The 21887-nt window shown below is 39.7% G+C and overlaps 1 protein-coding gene across 4 annotated transcripts in view; it reads left to right on the forward strand.

Annotated features, from left to right (window-relative positions):
* The window catches only part of CSRNP3 (cysteine and serine rich nuclear protein 3), a 102582-nt gene that overhangs the window by 69574 nt on the left and 11121 nt on the right, over window positions 1-21887 (forward strand). For all 4 annotated transcript variants that reach the window (XM_075153103.1, XM_075153104.1, XM_075153101.1 and 1 more), the window contains one exon: window positions 7508-7678. In XM_075153103.1, coding sequence (XP_075009204.1) covers window positions 7508-7678 — 171 coding nt within the window. The remainder of the gene's footprint in view (window positions 1-7507; window positions 7679-21887) is intronic.

Consider the following 21887-nt stretch of genomic DNA (forward strand, 5'->3'; position numbering starts at 1 on the left):
AGGTTTTTTTGATTAATTTCCTCCATCAGTGTTTATTGTTGAAATAATATTATTGCTAAAAATCTTCAGGGTTTTTTAAATAAACATATTGGTTTTCCTGGTTGAATAGATACTCCATTTATGGTGAAAAGTCAAAAAGCAAATAATAGAAATAAATACTAATTTTACGTCTTTTATTTTTAAATGTCGTTTTTTGTGAGCCTGAAATGCCTACTTAGGACTGTCTTGGGTGTGCATTAAACCTGCACATTGTAACATTGTATGTTGGTTGTGCATTGTCCTTGATTTAGATAGAAGGCTTGAATTATTATAGCCATAAAGCTATTTTTGAAGATAGTAGTTTCAAAACATCACAGCCTTCCAGTAGATATTAATAATTTATATTTTCCAGTACGAATACTTTTATTGACTCTATTCTCCAGGGAGAAAGATGCACTTAAACATCTTTTTACTAATTTTGGCTTCACTTGAGGCCAAGCATTGAATGAAGTCATGATTTTACTGTCATGCCATGGAGCTATATTCATTTCATTGGTTGCAACTGAATGTTGGCTTCTGCTGACCAAAATTGATTTTGTTTGTAGGGGACTGCTTCATACGCTCTTCCTCAGATATTTCTGCTGAAGAAAATAATGGGTTTTCTGGTATTTTTGAGCTGCTGTTTAGTTCGTACCATTTTCTTTCAACTTCCCAGTAGAAAAAAGCCACAGAGTAACCTCTTCAAGAAGTGTTTTGGGCTGCCAGAGATGCCAGTCTATCACCAAGTTGCTACTAATAGCTGTGCCAAATATTTATTTGGTGTCTTAAAAATGCACGCAGCCCTCTGAGGGTATTAGAGAATTGGGTTAATGATGTTCTTTCTAATTTTAACATTTATTGCAAAGATAAAAACAACATGTTATGGGAGATTTTTATGGTTTTGCTGTTTAAAAAAAGAGAAAATAAAAAGGAAAAAATAAAAAGCCCATCAACCCAAAATCTTTTGATTGATTGCTTCTAAGTTGTCAGATGCAAAGAACCAAGCTCATACCGTAGTTTTAAATGACTTGTTACTGAAGTTGGAAGAGCGTGATCTGGCCATTTTAGTATCAGGGGCTCCACAGCAGTTTCCCTTTTCTCCCTCACTGAAAACCTGGAGGCTCCTGGAGCTCCCAGATTCGTGTCAGTGCTTGCATAGGCATAGGAGAAGGTATTCCTGCAGCTGTGCCTTTTCTTGGGTGGATGTGACAAGACAAAGGCATCGGGTTGGACAAAATCATCTGCTAAGCTGGAATTTGAACGCTGAGTTAAGGAGAGGAAAGTTGAAACAGTCTCCGTTAGGGAACGTGCTGAGCGTGCCTATTGTATAACGCTGCAGCAATACTAAAACGCAAATGGCTGCTGGCTGTGCACAGGCAGTTCTTTAATATCTCAGGGTTTGTTGCATAACAAGCTAAGACCATTTTTTCATGCTACGTGTGCAATGAATTCTTATTAACAATATTTGTTAAAGCATATTAAACATCCACTTTAAACATGTATACATAATTAAATTTTACCAGTGTGTGACAAAAGAAAACCTATGTTAGTAGAGCAACAAAATTTGTAGAGCTAAGCAACGAATAATTGGCGAATAGCGTCATTTTTGCAATCTTATGACCCTTTACTGTGTATTTATTTTGATATCCAAAGCAATGTATATTTACACTTCAGAGATGCCTATTGAAGCTAAGAATACATTTCACAAGGGTACTGCAAATGGTCTAACTGTATTAGGGCAGCATTCTGCTTCACAAATGAGTTCTGCTGGGAAGCTGGGCATATTAGTACAACTGATCTGCTTCTGCTGATGGTGCTGGCTTGTTCAAAGTGAGCAGAGCTAAAGCAGATCTTTAGCTCTATGTTCAGATACGTAGCATAGATAAATACCTGCTCATGATAACACCCAACTTGGAGGACACCCATATTTTTTTATGTCTGCTTTGTTTACCTTCTCCTTTATAACTGGCCTCTAGTGATCATGACAGCACATGGCTTTGCTATTTCATTTATGTTTCTCTTCAACAGTGAACGAAACTTGAAACTCACTGGTTTTGGATCAGAGCCCAACTTCTGTAGAAAAGGAGGTTTTTTATTACCTTTTGCTTAAGCCTTCAATCCCTTCTCATCTTTTTTATCTCTCCAGTTTTACCTCTTCTATTGTGCTGTTATTCAGTCCTTATTGTCGTTCTCAAAAACTGACTAATTTAGGCAAATTTTCACGTGTTTAGGCACATCTTTGGTATTTGAGAGATGTCTCCACTAAAAATTTCAAGTCTTTTAATTAAAGTTCTTTGGAGTGAGAGTGCTTTTCAACCACTGTAGTTGCAAGATTTTTTTAAATTACTATTATTTTTAACACAGATAAAAGTTTGTCTCTTCTCACTTTTTAAATATTTTTGCCAAGTTTAAACATACACAAGGGTACATATGAAACTTGAAAAGGAGAGGAGAGAAAATGGGCAAAAAGTCAGAGAATAAGACCAAGCTCTTCATGTTCCCCTTTCTAGAAGAATATATTTAGAGGTCAGAATAGCCAGCATAATTGATTCCTGCCAGAGGCAGTATGAATTTATATCTTTACCCTTGACTTGACTTTTAGCCTATATTTATTTAGCAATTTAAATTGTTGTAGCCATTTCTTTTGACCATCCCCTTGGCAGTCTCGTTGTTGACACTTACACTTCACTTCCTCCGCATTTGAAGTCATAATGGCTGAAAATATTTTTGAAAGCAAGCATGTAGGCTACAACTAAATACCGTGTCACTCTAATTCCAAGTGTTAATGCTTTCTCAGTTAAAGCAAGCATTGCGTAGTATAAGGTACATTTCCTCACAGGGAAGTTCTGACTAAATATTTAAATTGTAATCTTGACATTACATTATCTGTGATATGCAAACTTAACATTTTAAAGATGTAATTAAGGTTATTAAGAGAGCCAAGTTGATTTTAAGGTGTCCAGAAGATAAATTAAAGGAATCCAATTGCCTTTCATTGAAGGGGAGAAGGATCAATGTTCAGAAAAATAATTTTGAAAATGAACAGGCCAAGCTGTCATTCCCCCATGGATCCTATTATTTAATACATCTGCTTTGTTTTTCAAACATTTCCTTTTAAAGTGTTTTAGAATTGATCAGAATCCCATTGCGTTTGAAGACAAGGCAAAATGATAGTGCCAGCAGAGCTCGTTTGCTGATGCAGAGGTCCAGTACCGTACGGTAGGGAGGAGCGTGTGCTCCCCAGCAGTGTCGAGGTGGCTGTGAAATACCCTGTCCTTCCAACAACTCTCTTTGAGCACGAATACTTTTATCTGGTAAAGATAGGCTGTGGTCATTGAGGACCACAGGTCTTTTACTTCTGAGTAAGGTTTCAGGATTAGTCCCTAAGTCATGTCCCCTTAATGAAATAAGAAGCAAGGCAATTAGAGGTTAGATGCTTGAGAGTTAAGTGTTTTAATCCCCAGCGTCCCGGAGGTTACCCTTCAGCAGGGAACCACAGCTCAGCTGTTTGCTGTCGAAGCTCCCTGTGCTCTGCGGTCACAGTCCAGTGCCCGCTCCTGAAGGCAGGCGCACAAACCTTCCCTTTCAAGAACAGAGCATAGGTCACTCTTCCTCTTAAAACATCTTTCTTGTAAAGATCTGCTGCTGAATGGCTTTCCTGTAATTTACACAGTAGTTTAACAGCTAAGGAACTCGCCAGGATGTTGGAGAGCTGAACCTGTTGTTCAGTAATTGCTGCCTCTAAGCTATAGCTTAGCAGAGAGCACCCTAGTCCTTTGCTTAGGTGAAAACTGTTTCACTGTATAGAAAATAATGCCAAGATTCATAGTCCAAAGAGAGCGTGCATAGGTAGCATGCCAAGTGCTGTACTGTATTGACCAGCCTTTGGGTACATAAACAGTCACTCATGGGTTTGGGCCTGGCCCAACCTGTCTGTCCCTCTTCCTTTTCAACATGCTCTGCACTCATACTCCTTTTTCCTTTCATTCTTAGACACCTTGCTTGGAAGAACACCAAGTTCCAGGCTCCAGGGAGACCTGGACATGAAGTTACTCAGGCATCTCAAATCTCTGTAACTTCTGGGTACGTGCAGAAGCGGCCTTTAGGCTAGGGGAGCTTCGAAGTGAGAAAGTGAGACCCTGAAAAAGCTCAGATGCCTTTGAAGAAGACAGTTTGGTGACAGATGGCAGACCCTAATAGGAAAGGGGTTTTGATTTGAGGACCGGTCAAAGACAAGGCATTGGACTAATTTGAAAGTTACTGGATTCTCAGTTGAAAGCAGCTGTTTCTCAGTCAACAAACAGTAATCAACCATTTGTATGCCCCTGTGCCCTTGCAGGGGGTAGGCTGAGCAGGTGTAACTGTGACCGGTGGTGGCCGTACTGTGTTGCGTGGCAACGCGTACCTGTCGAGATTGCACATCACATCCCTGCTTTTATTTTCTGGCCCTAGGGAATCTGGCACCAGTTCCCAGAGCAGACTCAAGATGGCTGTATCAGGGACCAGCGCGCCCTGTACGTTACTCTCACGAGTTGGATACCTTCTGATGGGAATCCGTGTCTTGTTCTGGGAATCATTAACTCAGAATTGGGAAGAATCTGTTTGAATAGTAACTGAGTGCGCAAGTATTTTCAGACCTGCACAGTTTTTTGCTCGCTTTCTCTTCCTTGTTCTGGCTGATGAACGCTTCAGTTACCACATTAAAAGTGGAATAGTGTCAGCAAGAGGCTATGCTGCCTCGGGGACTTCTCCAGAGGCAGGCTGTTAAGAGTTGCACAGCTGTGAGATTGCACCTCCCACGTAAGATAATCGCTATAGGAGATTGAAATGGAAATATCACTATAAAACAGCAAGAAGACCTCAGTGACTTCTCTTCAGCTATTTCCGCTTTGTGGGGAATACCTGTGTGTGTGGAGTTCTATCTAGTACAGCATGCTGCTAGACACTGGCATGCTTCTGCTGCTGTTTACTGTCCAAAATATTGTAGACGGAAACTGCTGTGATTTTGAAGAGTCTGCAGCTGTAGTTTCGGGAGATGCGTTTTGTTGTGGGTTTTTTCCCCCAAAGAACTAATATGAAACTTGTTGCCTCAGGAGAGCAAGTCAAATGAATTTATAAGACGCTGTGTGCTGTTCTATAGCAACATTTCAGCCTTATGCTTAGGGGAAATTGCCTGCAAGGTTGAGGAAGCAGAGCCTTGTATCTGCAGTGGTTGTGGCTGGATTTCTCATCCCATTGCTTTCCGCTGAAGCATTAAATACTGACTGCTGCTGGAGACAGGATATTAAACTTGGTGCAGTCATGTATGTGCTTCTCAGAGCTTTTGCTTCCTAAGAGGTGAATGAACTCCCGTATTACAAAACTTCGGTTCTAGTTCTTGTAATTAAATAATATCATAAAAATGTTGTATAATGTATCTGTGATTTCTAGTTTTGACTTACAAAGGCAATTTTAAACTTGCCCATAACTCTCTCCTGCTGTGCTCAGGAGCTGGCAGACAATGTAAAATGCTTTGTCAGCAAAGCAAAACAAGTAATTAGAACTAACTTTCTGTTGCAGTGGAATGAAACCATGATACTCTTGCCACCTCAGGCCCAGGATTTCCTGTAGACAGACTTCAGTGTTTGCTAGATTATGATTTTGAATTAGTCCTACAGACTCTGTAACCTGGTGAGCCCATCATTTTTTTTAATTTTTCTTTTTTGTAGCTTTCAGCTTCATATACCCACCTTTATCCTGTTCAAGCTTCGTATCAGGCCACAAGTTGGTTGTAAACCTCTTCACACTGTCGCTTTGTTTTTTCCAGGAAGGAGACTGGTGTTGGGGCTGGAAGGGAGCTATAGGATGCATAGGATACATTGAAACTGCTTGGTACTAGACCAAGTGTGAACAAAGATGCCAGAGGATCTACTGAAGTGCTGTGCTTACAGGGTCAGAATGTAGCAGCTATATCACTAAGACTGCGTGTATATTAATAAAAAAATAAAAAAGATGCAGGCTAAGGACAGTGTTCTCTGGCTTCTGCTGCCAGGTGGCAGGGTACATTTCTTGTCCACAGTGGCTAAATTGTCAGCCCTCTGCCAAAACCCGGGTGCCCTCATCTAGCCTGCCTGCTGGGAGTGGTTCTGGCACCTGCTTCATCCGGCGCTATCCAGGAGAATGCGAGGTGGCCTGGGCCAAAACTCTGAAATGTGCTAATTGTTAAACAGTATGGCCAGTACTGCAGTCTCTGCCTTAACCTTGTCTTTCTTACTAGTAGTCGTTTAGCCCAGCATATATTAGCTCCCTGACAGGTTTATTTTTTTTAAGCATATAACCATAGAAATGTTGGTTGGAAGGGAGCTCTGGAGGTTGTCTAGTCCACCTTCCTGGATGCAGCAGAATGCAGCTGGCTTGGAGTTAATGAGTCCTAAAGGTAGCTGCAGGGATTTAAGAAGTTCTGTTTCAGTGAGGAATGCACATTTTTTTTTTCTTACTTTCAGTGGGATTTGGCAGAACCCTGTGGTAAGTCCGTAGAGCTAGGTTGTGTGTCCTACTCAGCGGGTCTAGCATGTCATCAATCCTAGACAAACTTTTTGCCTGGATAAGTATCAGCACTGCTTGCCTCTGCAGTGCTGTGGGCGGCATGGTGGCAGCTGCGCGTCCTCTGAGCAAGCTCCAGCTGTCCTTGATCTCTCCTCAGTTAGTTAAGGGTACCCTTTCTCCTTAATTACGTGCAATTCATGTTATATTTCTACCTCTGCTGCTAAATTTCTGCTTGAATACTTTGCTTTATAATCTTCTACTCGGCCTCGGGAGTATATTAGGCATCTCATTTCTTAATGTGGGAAGGAGAAAGTTTGGGAGGCAATTGGTGTCTCTGACTGGAGTGGGGAATTCCTGAATTCCAGGCATTTGTTGAGCACTAAATTGGTATATGGTCTTTGTGACTTCTTGTCTTTTATCTGTCCGTACTACTGGAATTATCAGATGGATTTCTTACAGGAGTGATGTGAACACGGATTAGATCACATATATTTGACAATGGGAACTGTAGCATTCAGAATTATTTCTTCTTGTATAATTTCATCCCTGATTGTGAACATTTCTTCCTCCCATGGCAGCCACGGGAGGGACCAAGTGAGGGTGTTTGAAAAGAAACTCCCATTTTTTTTTTCTTGTTGGAAATCTCACAACATAACCTAGAAATCAGGGATGTTGTTGACATCAAAGTGGGAAAAATACTCCCTGAAAGCAATCTGTTACACATTATTCCACAAAATAACTATCTCCATACATGTCAAGTTAGGGTATGACTTTTGATGGTTTTTTTCTTTCCTGTGGCTTCACTGTCTCCTAATTAATTATATCTAATTTTATACTAAATGGTTATTCAAGACCAGAAGTGGCAACTTATTGGTACTTCTAAGTAAAAATGACTTTGGAGATTATGACTGCATATTCTGCAGTTGAATGTTTCAGTGCCTCATTGCCTCTGTTCCTGTTACAGGTGCATGTGACAGCATTGCAGCAATGAGTGGAATTTTAAAGAGGAAGTTTGAAGAAGTTGATGGCTCCTCACCTTGTTCCTCTGTGCGGGAATCAGATGATGACATCTCTAGCAGTGAAAGTGCTGACAGTGGTGATAGTGTCAATCCGTCCACTTCTAATCATTTTACCCGTAAGTACTAAAGTTGTGTGTCTAAAGAATTCTTCCTATTCCTCAAAATCAAATAAATTTTATGGTTAGATAAACATGATGGTTTTAAATTGAGCAGATGATAAAATGGACTCTCTGTGGTGTTCAGTTTGTGACTTGTTCAAAATGACTTAGCAAATTTGCACCCTTTTGCCTTCTTGTTAACTACATACAACTATTTGTCATTGTAAAAATTTGAAGTCACTTGGAATCCTCTACCTATTTGCTCTTTCAATTATGTAGCTGTTTGTAGTTAATGTTGGGAGTTGTGCTTAAGGTATTTCAAACAGGTACTGTATGGAAGGTGCGTTAGGTAAGTTTGTTTATTTTCCTTACATAAGTGTAGTGCAGCTGTCAGCCGTCTGCAGTATTGTATTGGTGAGAGTTCTTCTCCAAAGAAAATAATAAGCTTTCTTTTATTTGGAACTGAGGAACATTGTGTATGGGACACATTATTGCAATAGTTTCTATTCTTCATGTGGGGGAGGGTATCTCTGTACTAGGCAATGGTTTTGTGAACAGGTAAGAATTTGGTTTTAAGTTAGCAAAGCTATGTGTGCAGCATATATATCTAGGAAGAATGAATTTACAGTTTACATTTGTCATTTATGATACTTGTTTTAGGTGATTATAATGTTTTAATAGTGAACTGCATGTTTTAAAGAGCAGGGGTTTGCCTCCTTCAACTCTGTTGCATATAGATCTCCCCACTGGAGTTAGTGGCTCTAACGGTGTTTTCTTAAGACTGTGGGCCAAGGAGTAGGTAAGGCTCCTCATCACTACCTGTACACAATGTGATCTCTAACTATGTGGTTTAGATTATGCCTAGAAATCATGTTCGTAGCATGTGATACGAATGTTCTTATAACTGATTTGTCTCCCAAATGCTGCTGTGCAGTTTGAGATAGGGTTTGGATGTGAGGGTCCGAATCCTCTCTGCTCTAGTATGGGACGCTCCTGTGCAAAGGGTTACACAGGCACAACTTTTAAAACGTGTTTACATGTAACAATCTTGATGTGGTATATTATATTTGAGATGCAGTACTGGTAGGGGACCTATTTTATTGAAATGCCACAAAGGACTAAGTGACCCAGTAAATCTCTTTGGTAGTATTTAGAAATAGCTTGGTGACCATATTATCTGCATGCTGATCTTTTAACTTTCGCATATGTTTAACGACTTAAATGATTATTCACCATAGACTGAAAGCAGTCATTTTACATCAGTCATTGCCACTCACATAGAAAGCAGCAATTTTATTGTGAATACACAGATAATACAAAGAAGGCTCGTAATTCAGGGAAGAAACTTGGAAGTTGTAATACATGCATGTAACAATAAGCTTTGATTGTAGTTGACACAATAAGTTAGTTTTTGAATAAAATCCGTAAGAGAAACTGTAGCATTTCAGTGGTATGATTAATGATCCATATAACTGAGATATTTGTGGCCAGAGTAATAAATCTTTATCTGTGCGCGCACTCACACACACATACATAGAAATTGTACATATTAAATTTTTTAAATACATATACATATCAGTTGGCGATACAGAAATAGAAAGAGTAAATTGTTTGCATGTGCATTGATACTACTTTTTTAAGAGTAATTGTCTTTAGTGTAGATGCAGCAGTCTAAATTCAGTACAGAATAATCCCAGTATTATTTAAGGCTGGTTTGGGAAGAAAAGAATTGAACAGGTGGCCTTCGTGCTGCATTTGAATAGGCAAATCTCAAGGTCCTCAAGGCAAAGAGGAGAGTTTTCTCCTCTTCAGAGACTAGTTTCTATGCCACTGGAACGTGGCATCTTTCAGTGTCTGACGTTCTGCTTTGCTCTTACTGTAATGCAGCATACTTGCAGGACCTTGACAAAGATGATAATTTTTTATTGGTAAGAAAATAGAGGATGTTGATGCTCAGATGAAGTATAGAATGGGAAGGTCGTTTTATCCCTACCTAATTACTTGCATCTTGCATCCAGACTCTCTTCCAGTGTGCATAGTTGTTTTGTAGCTTTACCAAGGACACTCCATATTGCACCTGATGGGGAAGTCAGATTTTGTTAATTTATTGTTGAAACGCTGCAAGTGAGATTTTGCACCTTCTTATTCTTTCTTAATATTAAAGCATATCAGTTACTTACCTGTTTACACGATCGGCATTTACCAATTGAGCAGTGTTAGAAAAATCACTTAGCTAGCCTTAGGCACATCTGCTATATATAAAAGCAACTCTGCACTACAAAGGTGAGTCTTAGTGATGATGTATGATAGTAAAAGTTAATATGTGTTTGCAATAAAAATTAATCATGTTTATATTTAAAATAAATGCAAAGGAGTAAAGATACTTGACAAATGCTGAAAGACATTTTTAACTTGATAATTGACCACCTCTAGCAAAAACAGGTCTTTCATTGAGATTGGATTTTTATTTTGTCGTATTCTTCTCACATTTTTTTGAGTCTTCATGTGCTTTGATTCTGGAAAGAATGTTTTAATTGGCCAATTGGTGAAATTTTTATACACACAGGATTTGTTTTCATTTTGGTTTGTATCGGTTGACGTCAGTTGTGCGTGAGATGTTGGATACTCTTCAGGGCAGGAGCAGTTTTCTTTGTATGTACTTAGATTTTTTTTTTTTTTTAACTTCTAGATTTTTTTAAACAGTATTATTTGAAAAAGCATATTTTGAGTTCTAGAAAGTGATGAAAAATGAACTGATCCCACTGAGGTACTTGTCCCTGTCTTGTCAAAGCAGAATATGTGGAAATTGTCAATGTTCATTATCTCATGAATATAGGTGTCTTCAGAGCTGCTAAGTGACGCTCACTCGAAAACTACATGCAGATGTGTTGTACAATAACAAAACTGTTAACAGTGTACATTGAAAGGTGTTTTGTTCATTTTTTAAACACATTCGTTTCCCAAAATAAAAGACAAGAGCTTTCCTATGTTGAATATTTGGATCCGTACTTTTGAGGGCATATGGAAAGGAAGAGTTCTGTGAGACTTTTTCAGTAAACAGACTGAAAAGGGCCAGTGCAGAAGAAAGGCTGGCCAGATTGCTTGCCTCTGTAACATGCCTGCGTACCTCCTTGATGGAGGTTATCTTTCTAAGCCATTTCCTGACACTTTGTACCATTTTCTTTTCTCTTTTGTAAGACACCGTCAGATCCTGTGTACTGTCTTCCTTCCGCTCCGTTTTCATATAAGTTCAGTATTGGAAATGCACGGGTTGTGGTGACTTGTAGTCAATACCGAGATCTGTATGTTAATTCTTTAACTGAGCTTTTAAAAAAAGCCTAATGTGGCCCTCTAAGTCTTATTTTTTCTTTCTAATTGACCTGACAAAGAGATAATTTTTTAATCACTTACAGCTACAACTCTTTCATGCTTCAGGAAGCAGGCAGTTTGCGTATAAATCTATCTAGAATAGCTGATGCATCTCAGTATTTACACAACCCTTGAAACAATATGTGTTGGGCCAGATAAACAAGAACCTTTCAGCTATCCTGCTCCATTAGCCTTTAGGTCAGTTTAACGTGCCAGCTAAATGAGGCACACAGCTGCTGTGGATCATTCAGGTGGGGCAGAACCACCAGAAGATAGCTTTGATCTCAACAATTAACCGTGTAGTGTTATGGCAGAAAATGCATGACGGAGATGTCCCTAAGTGTTATCTGTCGTGACTGCTACACAGGGATAAGTACAGAGTTTCTTTAACGATATATCCATTTAAATAAATCAAGACAGCAACAACAACAACAAAAAATCCCTAGCCTAAGTTACAGGAGTCTTTTTCTGAGTCAGGAAATGAAATGACAGTCCATAAAGCATAGACAACTGTTATGAGGTTCATAACCAAAAAATAAGTAAGTGTAGCATTTTCTTGGTCAGGTATGTGTGTATAGACATCTGCACATTTTTCAATCTCTTATCAAATGGTGATGGAGTGCCTTCATTACCACTGGCAGATACAATCCCTACCTTCTTTTTTTACTTACTTTTCTCAGTCTGTTGGGGTCATTTCAGTTTGATTCAGCAGGCCATCAGTCACACTGCAGATTTACCTTAATGGATGCCAAAGCATATTACTAACCAGTCCACGTACCTGTCCCGTTTCATGGCCCCTCCTCTATATCGGAAGGAGCAGTGTTCATCTTCAAGTAGCAGTCCAAGCATGCATATACAGTGTTAGTCAGGACTAAGAATATTTCTTCCCTTTTTCCTTCGAGGTACATGGAATACAGGGCGGGAGCACACCCAGTGCCATTTCAGCTCCTTCAAATTGCCCTGTTGAGCTAGGGCATCTCGCTGCGGTGTTTCATTAGCTCCGCAGCAAGTTGTCTTTGGAATTGCCGTACAGGATGTCAGTACAACGCCCTGACAGTTCCTACGATTGTGTGTGCTGGGTTCCACGCTCCAGCTCAGGTGTGGGGGATTCTTCCTGACTTGTGGGGGTACCTGCCCCTGAATGCGTGATCTATTTTTCTGATAAAGAAAAATATCCAAATTTAAGTTGCAGAACTGCATGCAATTGAAAGACCTGGAAAGACCTCATCAAGTCCTGTCTTTTGCACTTTGGTGCTGGTAAAAACTCCCCTACCACATTAATCACAGATGCATCTCTTAAGAAACATACTTTGACGAGCTGCTGCTTTCCTCTGCCATTTCAACTTCAGTGTAGTGTAGCTGACACTTTCAGAGTAATGTCTTTACTGCAGAGGCTTCTCCGCTTCACCTGCAGAGGCAAGTGAGATCTCCAGCACCAGCTCATCTGACAAGGGCTAGAACCATCACACAGTCTAGTTGATATCCTCCATCAATTATCTGTATCTTGCCATTAACATTATCACTGTCATTAGCAAGGTTATCCTGAAGCCAGCTGTAATCATAGGTTTTGTCATTCTGCTAATTAGGGTACTGTCATTAAGGGTATTGGATGCCTTAGGTTGTCCCCCTGTACTCAGCGCTAGGCCGCACCTCGAATATTGTGTTCAGTTTTGGGCCCCTCACTACAAGAAGGACATGGAGGTGCTGGAGCGTGTCCAGAGGAGGGCAACGAAGCTGGTGAAGGGCCTGGAGCACAAGTCTTATGAGGAGCGGCTGAGGGCACTGGGACTGTTTAGTCTGGAGAAGAGGAGGCGCAGAGGAGACCTCATTGCGCCTGACAGGAGGTCGTAGTGAGGTGGGTGTTGGTCTCTTCTCCCAAGTAACAAGTGATAGGACGAGAGGAAATGGCCTCAAGTTGCGCCAAGGGAGATTTAGACTGGACATTAGGAGAAATTTCTTCACCAAAAGGGTTGTCAAGCCTTGGAACAGGCTGCCCAGGGAAGTGGTTGAGTCACCATCCCTGGAGGTATTTAAGGATGTGTAGATGTGATGGTTAGGGACGTGGTTTAGTGGTGGACTTGGCAGTGCTAGGTTAACAGTTGGACTTGATGATCGTAAAGGCCTTTTCCAACCTAAGAGATTCTATGATTCTAGCTTCATTATGAATGTGGCTGGTTAGTAAGGGTTCTGAGAAAACCCTTCGGTCTCTAAGTGCTCTCACCATCTTTTGATTTTACCATTAAAGGTAACGAGGAATTTGAAAATACAAATACATCCCTATTGCACTTCCTTCCATATGCCCTTAAAAGTACTGCTTTGAATATTATATGAGTTGCTAACGTATTGAGATTGCCTCATCTCTGTGGCCATGCAGAACTTGGAAGAAGGTATCAAATCTTTTGAAATCCTTAGGAAGGTCTAGCTTCTCTCAAATTACCTTTATGTGAAGGATAAAGTTTTATTTGGTGCGAGGTCAATAGCACAAGGCATTACCTGAGCTTTGAGCCTAAGCTGTGTGTTTACCTGCTGGTTAACGATAGAAATCTAAATGAGTTAAAGTGGTGACGCTGGCTTATTATGGGAAAACACTTAGAAGGTGTAGCTAAATGCAGACATTCTTTTGTCATGGTATCTTGCAGTTATTTATATTGCCTGCAACCAGGCTTGGTGTTTCCTTGTTAAAGAGGAATTTGTTCTTGTTGTTATTTGTTGACTCATGTTATGAAATGCAAACAGGTTGAGAGATTCTCGGTTTTGATTTTAAAATAAGTTGGCTCATCTGGGCAGTAAAAACCAAGAAATGCAAAGAAATGCAGTGAAATGTATTTCAACGTCTTCACTCAAATACTCATACAGAATGACAAGGCAGGGTATGCCATGACAGGATCTTGCCTGCTGTCTTTCATCTGGAATAATGATTATTGTAGAGCGAGTTTTTAAAAAATGTAAAGAGCGGTTAGGAGGCAGGCTCCCACTGGTTTTTAGAAGGATTTGTGCAACTATTTCTACTTCTATATTTTTGAAAAGTTTTCTCCTATAAATTAGTGCATTTTATATACTATACAGAGGGATGGTTTTTGCCTTACATGATGTTTTTGTTGGCTTAGATAACATATAAACAAAATTTTTTTGTTGAAGATGTTAATGACAGATACGCAAAGTATGTTTGCAAATGCAAAGTCACGGACAGCTAAATGGGTAGTTGTATTTGTATCAAATCGCTGTTCACAGAAGTCACCCATAAGATGGGACAAAGGATTGCCTGTAGTGTCTTAGGAGTTCAGCAAATACAATTGTTATGCATGGGTGTTCCTGCAAGGATCCGTGGTAGCGGCTTTCCTTCTCACGCTGTTCGAAGCTGGGGCCAAGGTCAGAAATAATCATCTATGAAACAGCAGCTGGCATTTAGAGTAAATGGTGAGGCAGAGAGCAGTTAACCGTCTCCACTTCTCCCCGTAGGCTGATTATATTTGCAGAATGGAGAAACTGCACTAGTACGATGAATGTCACAGAAAAGCGTTCTGGAGATAGAGGGTGCTGAGGAAGTAAACTTAAAGCTTTCACTGAAATTTTAGCAGTAAAATTCCAGCTTTTAGCATGCATCCCAAGAATTTAACATTTCTGTGAGATTTTAGACAAAGCTCTGACAGTGAGGTAAAATGTTTAACTAAAGTATGAATGAAAAACCTCTCCTATTCACATCAGACGTGTCTGTGAGCTAGTATTTTTCAAAAACCTTTTCAAATGTGACATAAATAAATGTAGCATTAGGCAAGCATTCCCATCAAGCCCCTCCTGTGAGGTGAATTTAGCTTTGGCTTTACCCAAGAGGAAGGTACCAGAAGGATGGAGCAGTGAAATGCTACTAGGGTAGGTGTTGCTGTTCCACAGCATTGTCCCTGTCCCGTCTTAATTTCCACTACCCTATTTACGCCTTTCTGAGTACACGGTTCCCTTCAAGATTTCCAGGTTCTAATTCATTTCAGAAAATACCTCCCTGCCCTCAAGCCTACATGTTTCTTTGGGAGGGTATATTGTATGTCACAGCATTCCCTCTTAATGTGGATTTCCAGCATGTAGGAAAAGTGTTTCATCATTACGGGTTTAAAATTTTTAAGTTTAGTGGATGGAGATTCTTAGAAAAGCATCTTTTGGGAGGCAGTGAGGTAGAAGGAGAGGTAGGAGACAGAAGCAATTTCTGGAATGTGGCCTTTCCCAAGTTTTTGTTTTCTATGAAGATTGCGAAGCAAGCTGGCTTTTGTAAGTGATGTTCTGACCTGGATTACCGTGATGGATTAGGCTTTGCTGTTCTGTGGTGTTAGACTTGATGAAACACTGCATGGGAAAGTCCTGGGGCAGGTGGACAATGGTGTTAATCCTTCTTGCCGTAGTGGTTTATATGGCACTAAGAGTATGTAAAAAGCAGACAAATGGGTAGTAGAGTATAAGAAAAGCAGCATTTCCTCTGCTCTAAGATAGAGCTTTAATCCAGAAGGCTGCTTCATGTAAGTTTTTTCCAGCCTTTTGAAATTTTCATGTGCCTAAGATATTTCTGCACTGGTGACGATGAATTGCTTTGCCCTCATTGATGCAAGACTGCTAGTAATCTGCCGGGTAGCCATATGGTTCACGTTTATTTTAATGTGTCTTTGACATCAGGAGAATAGCTGAGACAGCAGAAGAAAGTGCTTATGTCTTGGAGTTCAGCCAGAACTGAGATTATTTATGTTTCGTAATCAAAGAACTACCAGTTTTCTCAGTAAAAAATGTTTGAAAAACATGATGGGCTTAAGATGTCAAGATGTCATTCCTATCAGGATTTTATAAAACTAGGAAGCAGGCTTTGCATTTCATAGATGAATACAGCCACAGCGGGATCTCCCAGGTGGGGGCGGGTCTGGGTTCTGTTTTGGCCGCTAAATGCGCAGAAGGAAGCGCTCTGTCTTTCACTGGTTTCACGCTGCTGTAGCTCCACTGCCCAGAGGGCAAAATCAGGATGTTCAAAGGCAAACAAAAAATGCAGGTGTGTAGTGCATTATATATATGTGAGAGCAGTTCAGGAAAACTTTGTTTCAGACTGCCAGCGCATTATTACTGTTGCTTGCCTATTTTGTCAGTTATAATTTATTCATATACAAATGAGACTTGGATGTTTCTCCTAAGGATACACTGGACTGCTAGTGTAAAAATTGATTTTCCCCTTTGGAAAATTACTTTTCCTGGGATTTGGGAGTTGGATGGGCCCATGATGACATCTGTTACCAAGACATAAGAAATATATTATGAATGAATACGATAAAACCTGAGTTTTTCAAATGTGGAAAGAGTTGGGGGGGTTTGTGTCTTTCATTTTTCACAAATTCACAAATAGATAAATAATGGTTATTCTCAGGGGAGAGAGCAGAAAATACAGCTTGTGCTGGAGAAGGAAGGGGCACCAGAAGCAGCTGCAGAACTTCATACCAGCTGTGGGAGGAGGCAGTGGCTGGAGGTGCAGGTGGCACCCGCCAGCGTCTTCCCCCTATGCCTCTCTGGGCTGGGGACTTCCTAGCTCAGTTGTTCCCGTGGGTGGGAAGGGCTAGCAGATAAACAGCTCACCCCCGCGTGCAGAGGTCATAGGAATCTCCTCTGCTTCCAGCTTTCCACTCCATGCTTTCAAAATTCCTTGGTATGGGGTAGGGAGAGGAAAGAAGGGCGCACAATTTCAGAATTTGGAGTCCTGCTGGTACATAGCTTTGAATAACCTGTGGAAAATGAGCTAGTAATAGAATTCTTCAGTCTCCCAATAGTATGTAAAATGAAAAATAAATTTTAGTTGCAATATAGAAGGTAAGTGCAAAAAATCTCATGATGATGAGCCTGTTGGTAGGAATAAGGTGATGGCAACCATTCCATATAATACCACCGCTAAGGAGACAGTCTCTAACCATAGTGTTCTAGTTCCATTAAAATATATTATGAAAATATTGACAATGATTCGTTACAAATCTGTGCATTGCTACATCTTTCTTCACCCTTGTCTATTCACACATTCCTCTAGACATATATTTAAACTTTTCTGCCATATAAATTGCTTCATTCTCTTTTATTAACTGTTGATGAACAAAGGCCCTTCTTTATTCTCTAACCTCACGTGACTTGAATGGCTCTCATTTTTCTTACCTTCTTCGTTGAGGAGTCTTTTTCCAAACCCAGAAAGTATTTCCTCACTTGCTATGTTTGTTTGGTGACAGAATTCCAGCACAGATCAATGCTTTGTACAACTTTAGCTAGGATGAATCTGACAGGGAAGTTTTATTGTCACACTGTTATTCATAATATTTGCCCTTCTCCCATTAATCGTCATTGTGACGGAGATTTATGCGACACAGCAGCCTAAGCGAGAAAGAGCAGCAGCCATGGAAGCTATTTTACAGAACAGTTCTATTTTTTAAGGCTATTGTTATTTTCATGATACCTGTATTTTTTTTCACATTGATAACTTTCTTCAGTTTTGACTTTGAAGTTTTATTTTTAGAGTGTCTTTGAAAAATGAATTAGTGGGGCCTCCTGTTTCATGCAGACATACGGGACACACTGTGTCTGGAAAAATCCATTTAATGCACTTGATCAAGTACCTATAAGCTTAAAAAAAAAATTTAAGTCTTTCTGGAAGAGGATCCATAAAACATCTTGTATGCCATTACTGTTAGCCACTGGGTGATAAAAATTGTACTTTTTGTTTTGATAGATAAAATGTTACCATTTTAAATTGCAACCATTTTAATAAAAAATATGGTAATAAAAGTTATGACTTAGTGTCCCAATGTAGGAGATGGTCCTCAACTATGTGTATAATTTACCACCTATGGGAACAACCATAATGATGTTTGTGTGTTTATTCTATTTTTAATCTTTTGACAGTTATCTCCCCGTGTCTAGTGAACCAGAGGTTGGGTAAGACAGGCTTACCGAGTCAAGCCTTAACCTGTGTAATTTGGAGGGGTGGTAGTGTAGGGGGTGGTAATGTGTAGAAAAAGGTTATCTTGAGTCAGACAAAGCTTGTTTCATGTCGGTGTGCAGCCTTATGAATAAATCACTGAAATCTCAATTGCTTGAATGACTGCTGAACAATTATTTCTATTCTGTACTACAGTCGATGACTGAAAAAGGACCTTACTGAAATATTGAAAACTGAAGGGCTGTAATAAAAAAAATTGATATCTAGCGTTTAGGCATTGCGCCATTCTGCAGGTCTCTGGCTCGCCATATAGGTGTTCTTAAATTTTGGAAACCTTCGAGATTCCTTGTATGTTCAATAGCCAGAGAAGTGCATAAACCAGGAATTGTGCATAAAGAGAAATGGCAGAAATATCATATGTAGTCATGAAATAAATTATAACTGCTGTGGATAAAGAGAATTATTATGAGGGAGAGAAGTTAATAACTGAGAAAAAGATGAATAAACACATCCTGCTGTGTATGTGTGCAGGCACATCATGAACAAAGATAGCAAAAGGGTAAGCACAAAGAGCACGTTGTGTTTCCAGGATGTGTTAACCGTGCTTGGGTTAAACAATTGTTCGCTATTAGAAGTTTTCCTTTAATTCTTTTGGCCTCACCTTTAGGAATTTTGTTTACAGACAATTGCCAGTTTTGCCACACATGGTCTGTGGTGCAGATGACCTGTGCTGTGGCTGTTAGCTTGGGTCGAGTGCTGCACGGATGGGGCTGTGCTGTGTCCAGATACGGTCCTGAATCTGCAGCAGCTGCTTTTGCACGGCAAGGAGCTGGTAAGCCTACAGGCCCTGGCTTGACTCCATGAGGAGGCAGGCCAGTTGCAAGCAGGTTATTAACTTGGGCTCTGCTCTGCTAAGCCCAGAAGCTGAGCCACTCAAACGTCAAATGCCAAAAATCAAAATTTCGGCAGTTGGTATTATTTCAGATGAGGAATTCTGACAGTCCTGTTTGAAGATATCTGTGTCTGAAGACCTTGTTCCAATATAGTGACCTTTTCTGAGAAATAGTTCTGTAGCGGTAATTATGTTCTTAACAGTTTCATCTTTCCCTCTGGTAATAGATATATCTTATGCATTACAGTACTTATGTATCTGTCAAAAAAATTTAATTCCATATAATCGTGAAACACGGAACTAAAAATTATATTAATTGTTTAAATACATGAGAATGGCATATTTTTTTCCTGCCATGGAGTATATCAGACTTGTAGTATATAAATATGTTAAAGATCATGTGTGATCCGTAGGACAGTTTTAGGTGATGATGAATATTCCTGTTCCCTCTGGCATCCTTGCTCGCCATGAACTGCTAGACCCAAGATGGTGGCGTTCGTTTCCAAAAACCACCTTCTAGTTCCCGTTGACAGTGTGAGTCCAGCAGATGCTAAAAGAACACATCTCTGCCTAGCAGACTCTGCCTGGAGTCAGTATCACCCTTTTGGTGCAGAACAGAGATAGTGGCATCCACTGATATCACTTGTTGCACAGGCAGATGGCATGTAAATACTTTTTTGAGACTGGCCAAGCAAGGAAGCCGTTACTAGTCTCTTCTGGAAAAGTGTGGTGTTTACAGTACTCTCTTTGGTTAAATTTTTAGGTTACGAGCTTTTGCTTCCCTGCAAAACCTTTGAAACTGACTCCAAAGAGGCATGCGAGCCTTGCACAGTCTGTGTCCCTCATTCTGAAAGGAGCTTGCTAATTGATTAATGTCAGTAAATTTTGTCTGGGCATATGTTCATGCTTTCCGATATATCAGAAAATACGCATTTTGTATGTCCTTCTGCTCTGTCTTGAGTTAAGCAGTGTCCTTAGCAGTAATTACAACCGATTTGAACGTACTATTTAAGGTACAGTGCATGCAAAATAACAGATGCTCCTGACTCTTGATAAGATGATCTGAGACTCTGAGTTCTGGTTGGCTTGAAGCAAAAGAACTGAATGAGTTACAGAGCACCTTGTCCCTGATGTTGGAAAATGTTCAACATTTCCATTCAGTATCTAATAATACTTTTTTTTTGAGGTCACATTAAGGCAGCCCTCTGCTCAGAGATTTTAGGAAGCATAGTAGAGCAAGAACATAGTGCCTTTGCGGTGCCGACTGTGCTTCCTTTCATGTCCTTGGTTACCGAGGTGGTTGCAATTCTCCAGTCCCCCCACTGACATCTCTAATCTATGCTTTTGGGTAATCAAATAAAATCCTGTAATCTTTTGCAGTGCCTGCCTGATCTATTCTTGCAAACAACATTCTCATATATATGAATATATTCTGACTACTTCCTAGCAGTAACATAGAAGAGATGACTAGAGTTACTCACAGAGCCTTAGCTCTTCCCTTTAATGAGCTCTTGGGTAAGACAGAAGCAAACCCAAAAGATAGCATGTGTTTCAGAAAAAAATAATCACGTGTAATCTGAGGGTTCTGAATGTTTACTTATACAGATTATCATATACCTTGTCTGATTTGGAACTATAATGTTAATAAATAATGACATTTGCAACAAATGCATGCCAGCTCTCACACTGTCTCCATACAGTTGGATAGTGCTGGATTTATAGTGCTGGTGGTGGTGCAGTTACAGTATGCCAGCATTTTCCTGAAGCTCAGCTTAATTCTATTTTAATGCAGTTTTTGTCAGTGATAATTAAAAAAACCCAAACAACTTTGATGGTGTGGCATTGATAATAAAATTATTAAAAGTGATAAGAACTATAAAAAAGTTGAAGAAATGCATTAGTGGGTTCTTTAAGACAGCTAGTGACAACTACAGTCTTACTGAGACTGCTGACCAAACTTTTAGGCATAAACATACGGCAATGTATGAAATTTATGTTCTAAATTTTGACAGCACACACATGGGCACCCCCACCCCTCCCCAAAAATCCACATAGTGGAAAAGCTTATTCGTGTAATCTAGTTTTTGTCATAGATGACATTCTTTTTTTCAGGTGGAAGTAATTAGAGTCTAGTAACAGCAGAGTCTTCTGCCTAGCTTCATTTAACTATTAATATTAGTGTGTAGCATGTGAATAAAACGTAAGGTTGATTTCCTTATGCATAGAAAGTAGTATGATTCTTTATGTACAGAAAGTAGTATAGAAAGTAGTATCTCTTCTATAAAGAGATTGACAGACTTAAGAAAATGGAAGCACTTTTACTGCAGCATTTGGTATTCCTGCCAGTAAGCAGCCATGTCAGGAGTTCCATACCTAAGGTCTAAACCAAATTACTATAAACGTAGACCTTACATGGTAGATACTGAAGTTTACAGATGAAGATTCAAAGGCATTCGCTAACTTGTGCGATTTACAGGCGCAATTACCTTCTATTTCCTCGTAAAGCATATATATTTATTTTTAAGATTAACCTTCTATCTTTTCTTTCCTTTAATATTTTACTATAGTTTTATCTCTCATTCCATTTGTGGCTGGTTCTTTTACTTGGTTAAAAAACTGCTTGCCCTTCAGTAGCTGTCAATATTTCTTCCGAAATAGAGGCGAGATCCAGTTGAGATCCAAATAACATCAATACTGTCATATCAGAAATTGGATACATCCCAGAATGGTTTAGATACTCCCTTCAGCAGAAGCAGGATTTTTTAATGTGCACTTTTCTGTGTGTAAGAGCATATAGGCAGTGAAGGTTCTGACGCAGAGTGGTTGCTTTCATGCTAAATTGAAAGAGAATATCACAATTTCAAAATTGCCCCGTCTTCCAAACTCTAAAAATTTGGTTTTATTAAAGATAGTTTTGTTTGGAAGCTGTGGCATATATGGAAAAGAACAGTACATTAAAACAATATTTAATATCATGCAAAATTGACACACCCCTATCAACTAGTCTCGTCTAACAAAATAACCCT

This window comes from Calonectris borealis, chromosome 6 (assembly GCF_964195595.1).
Source record: "Calonectris borealis chromosome 6, bCalBor7.hap1.2, whole genome shotgun sequence".
Lineage (NCBI taxonomy): Eukaryota > Metazoa > Chordata > Aves > Procellariiformes > Procellariidae > Calonectris > Calonectris borealis.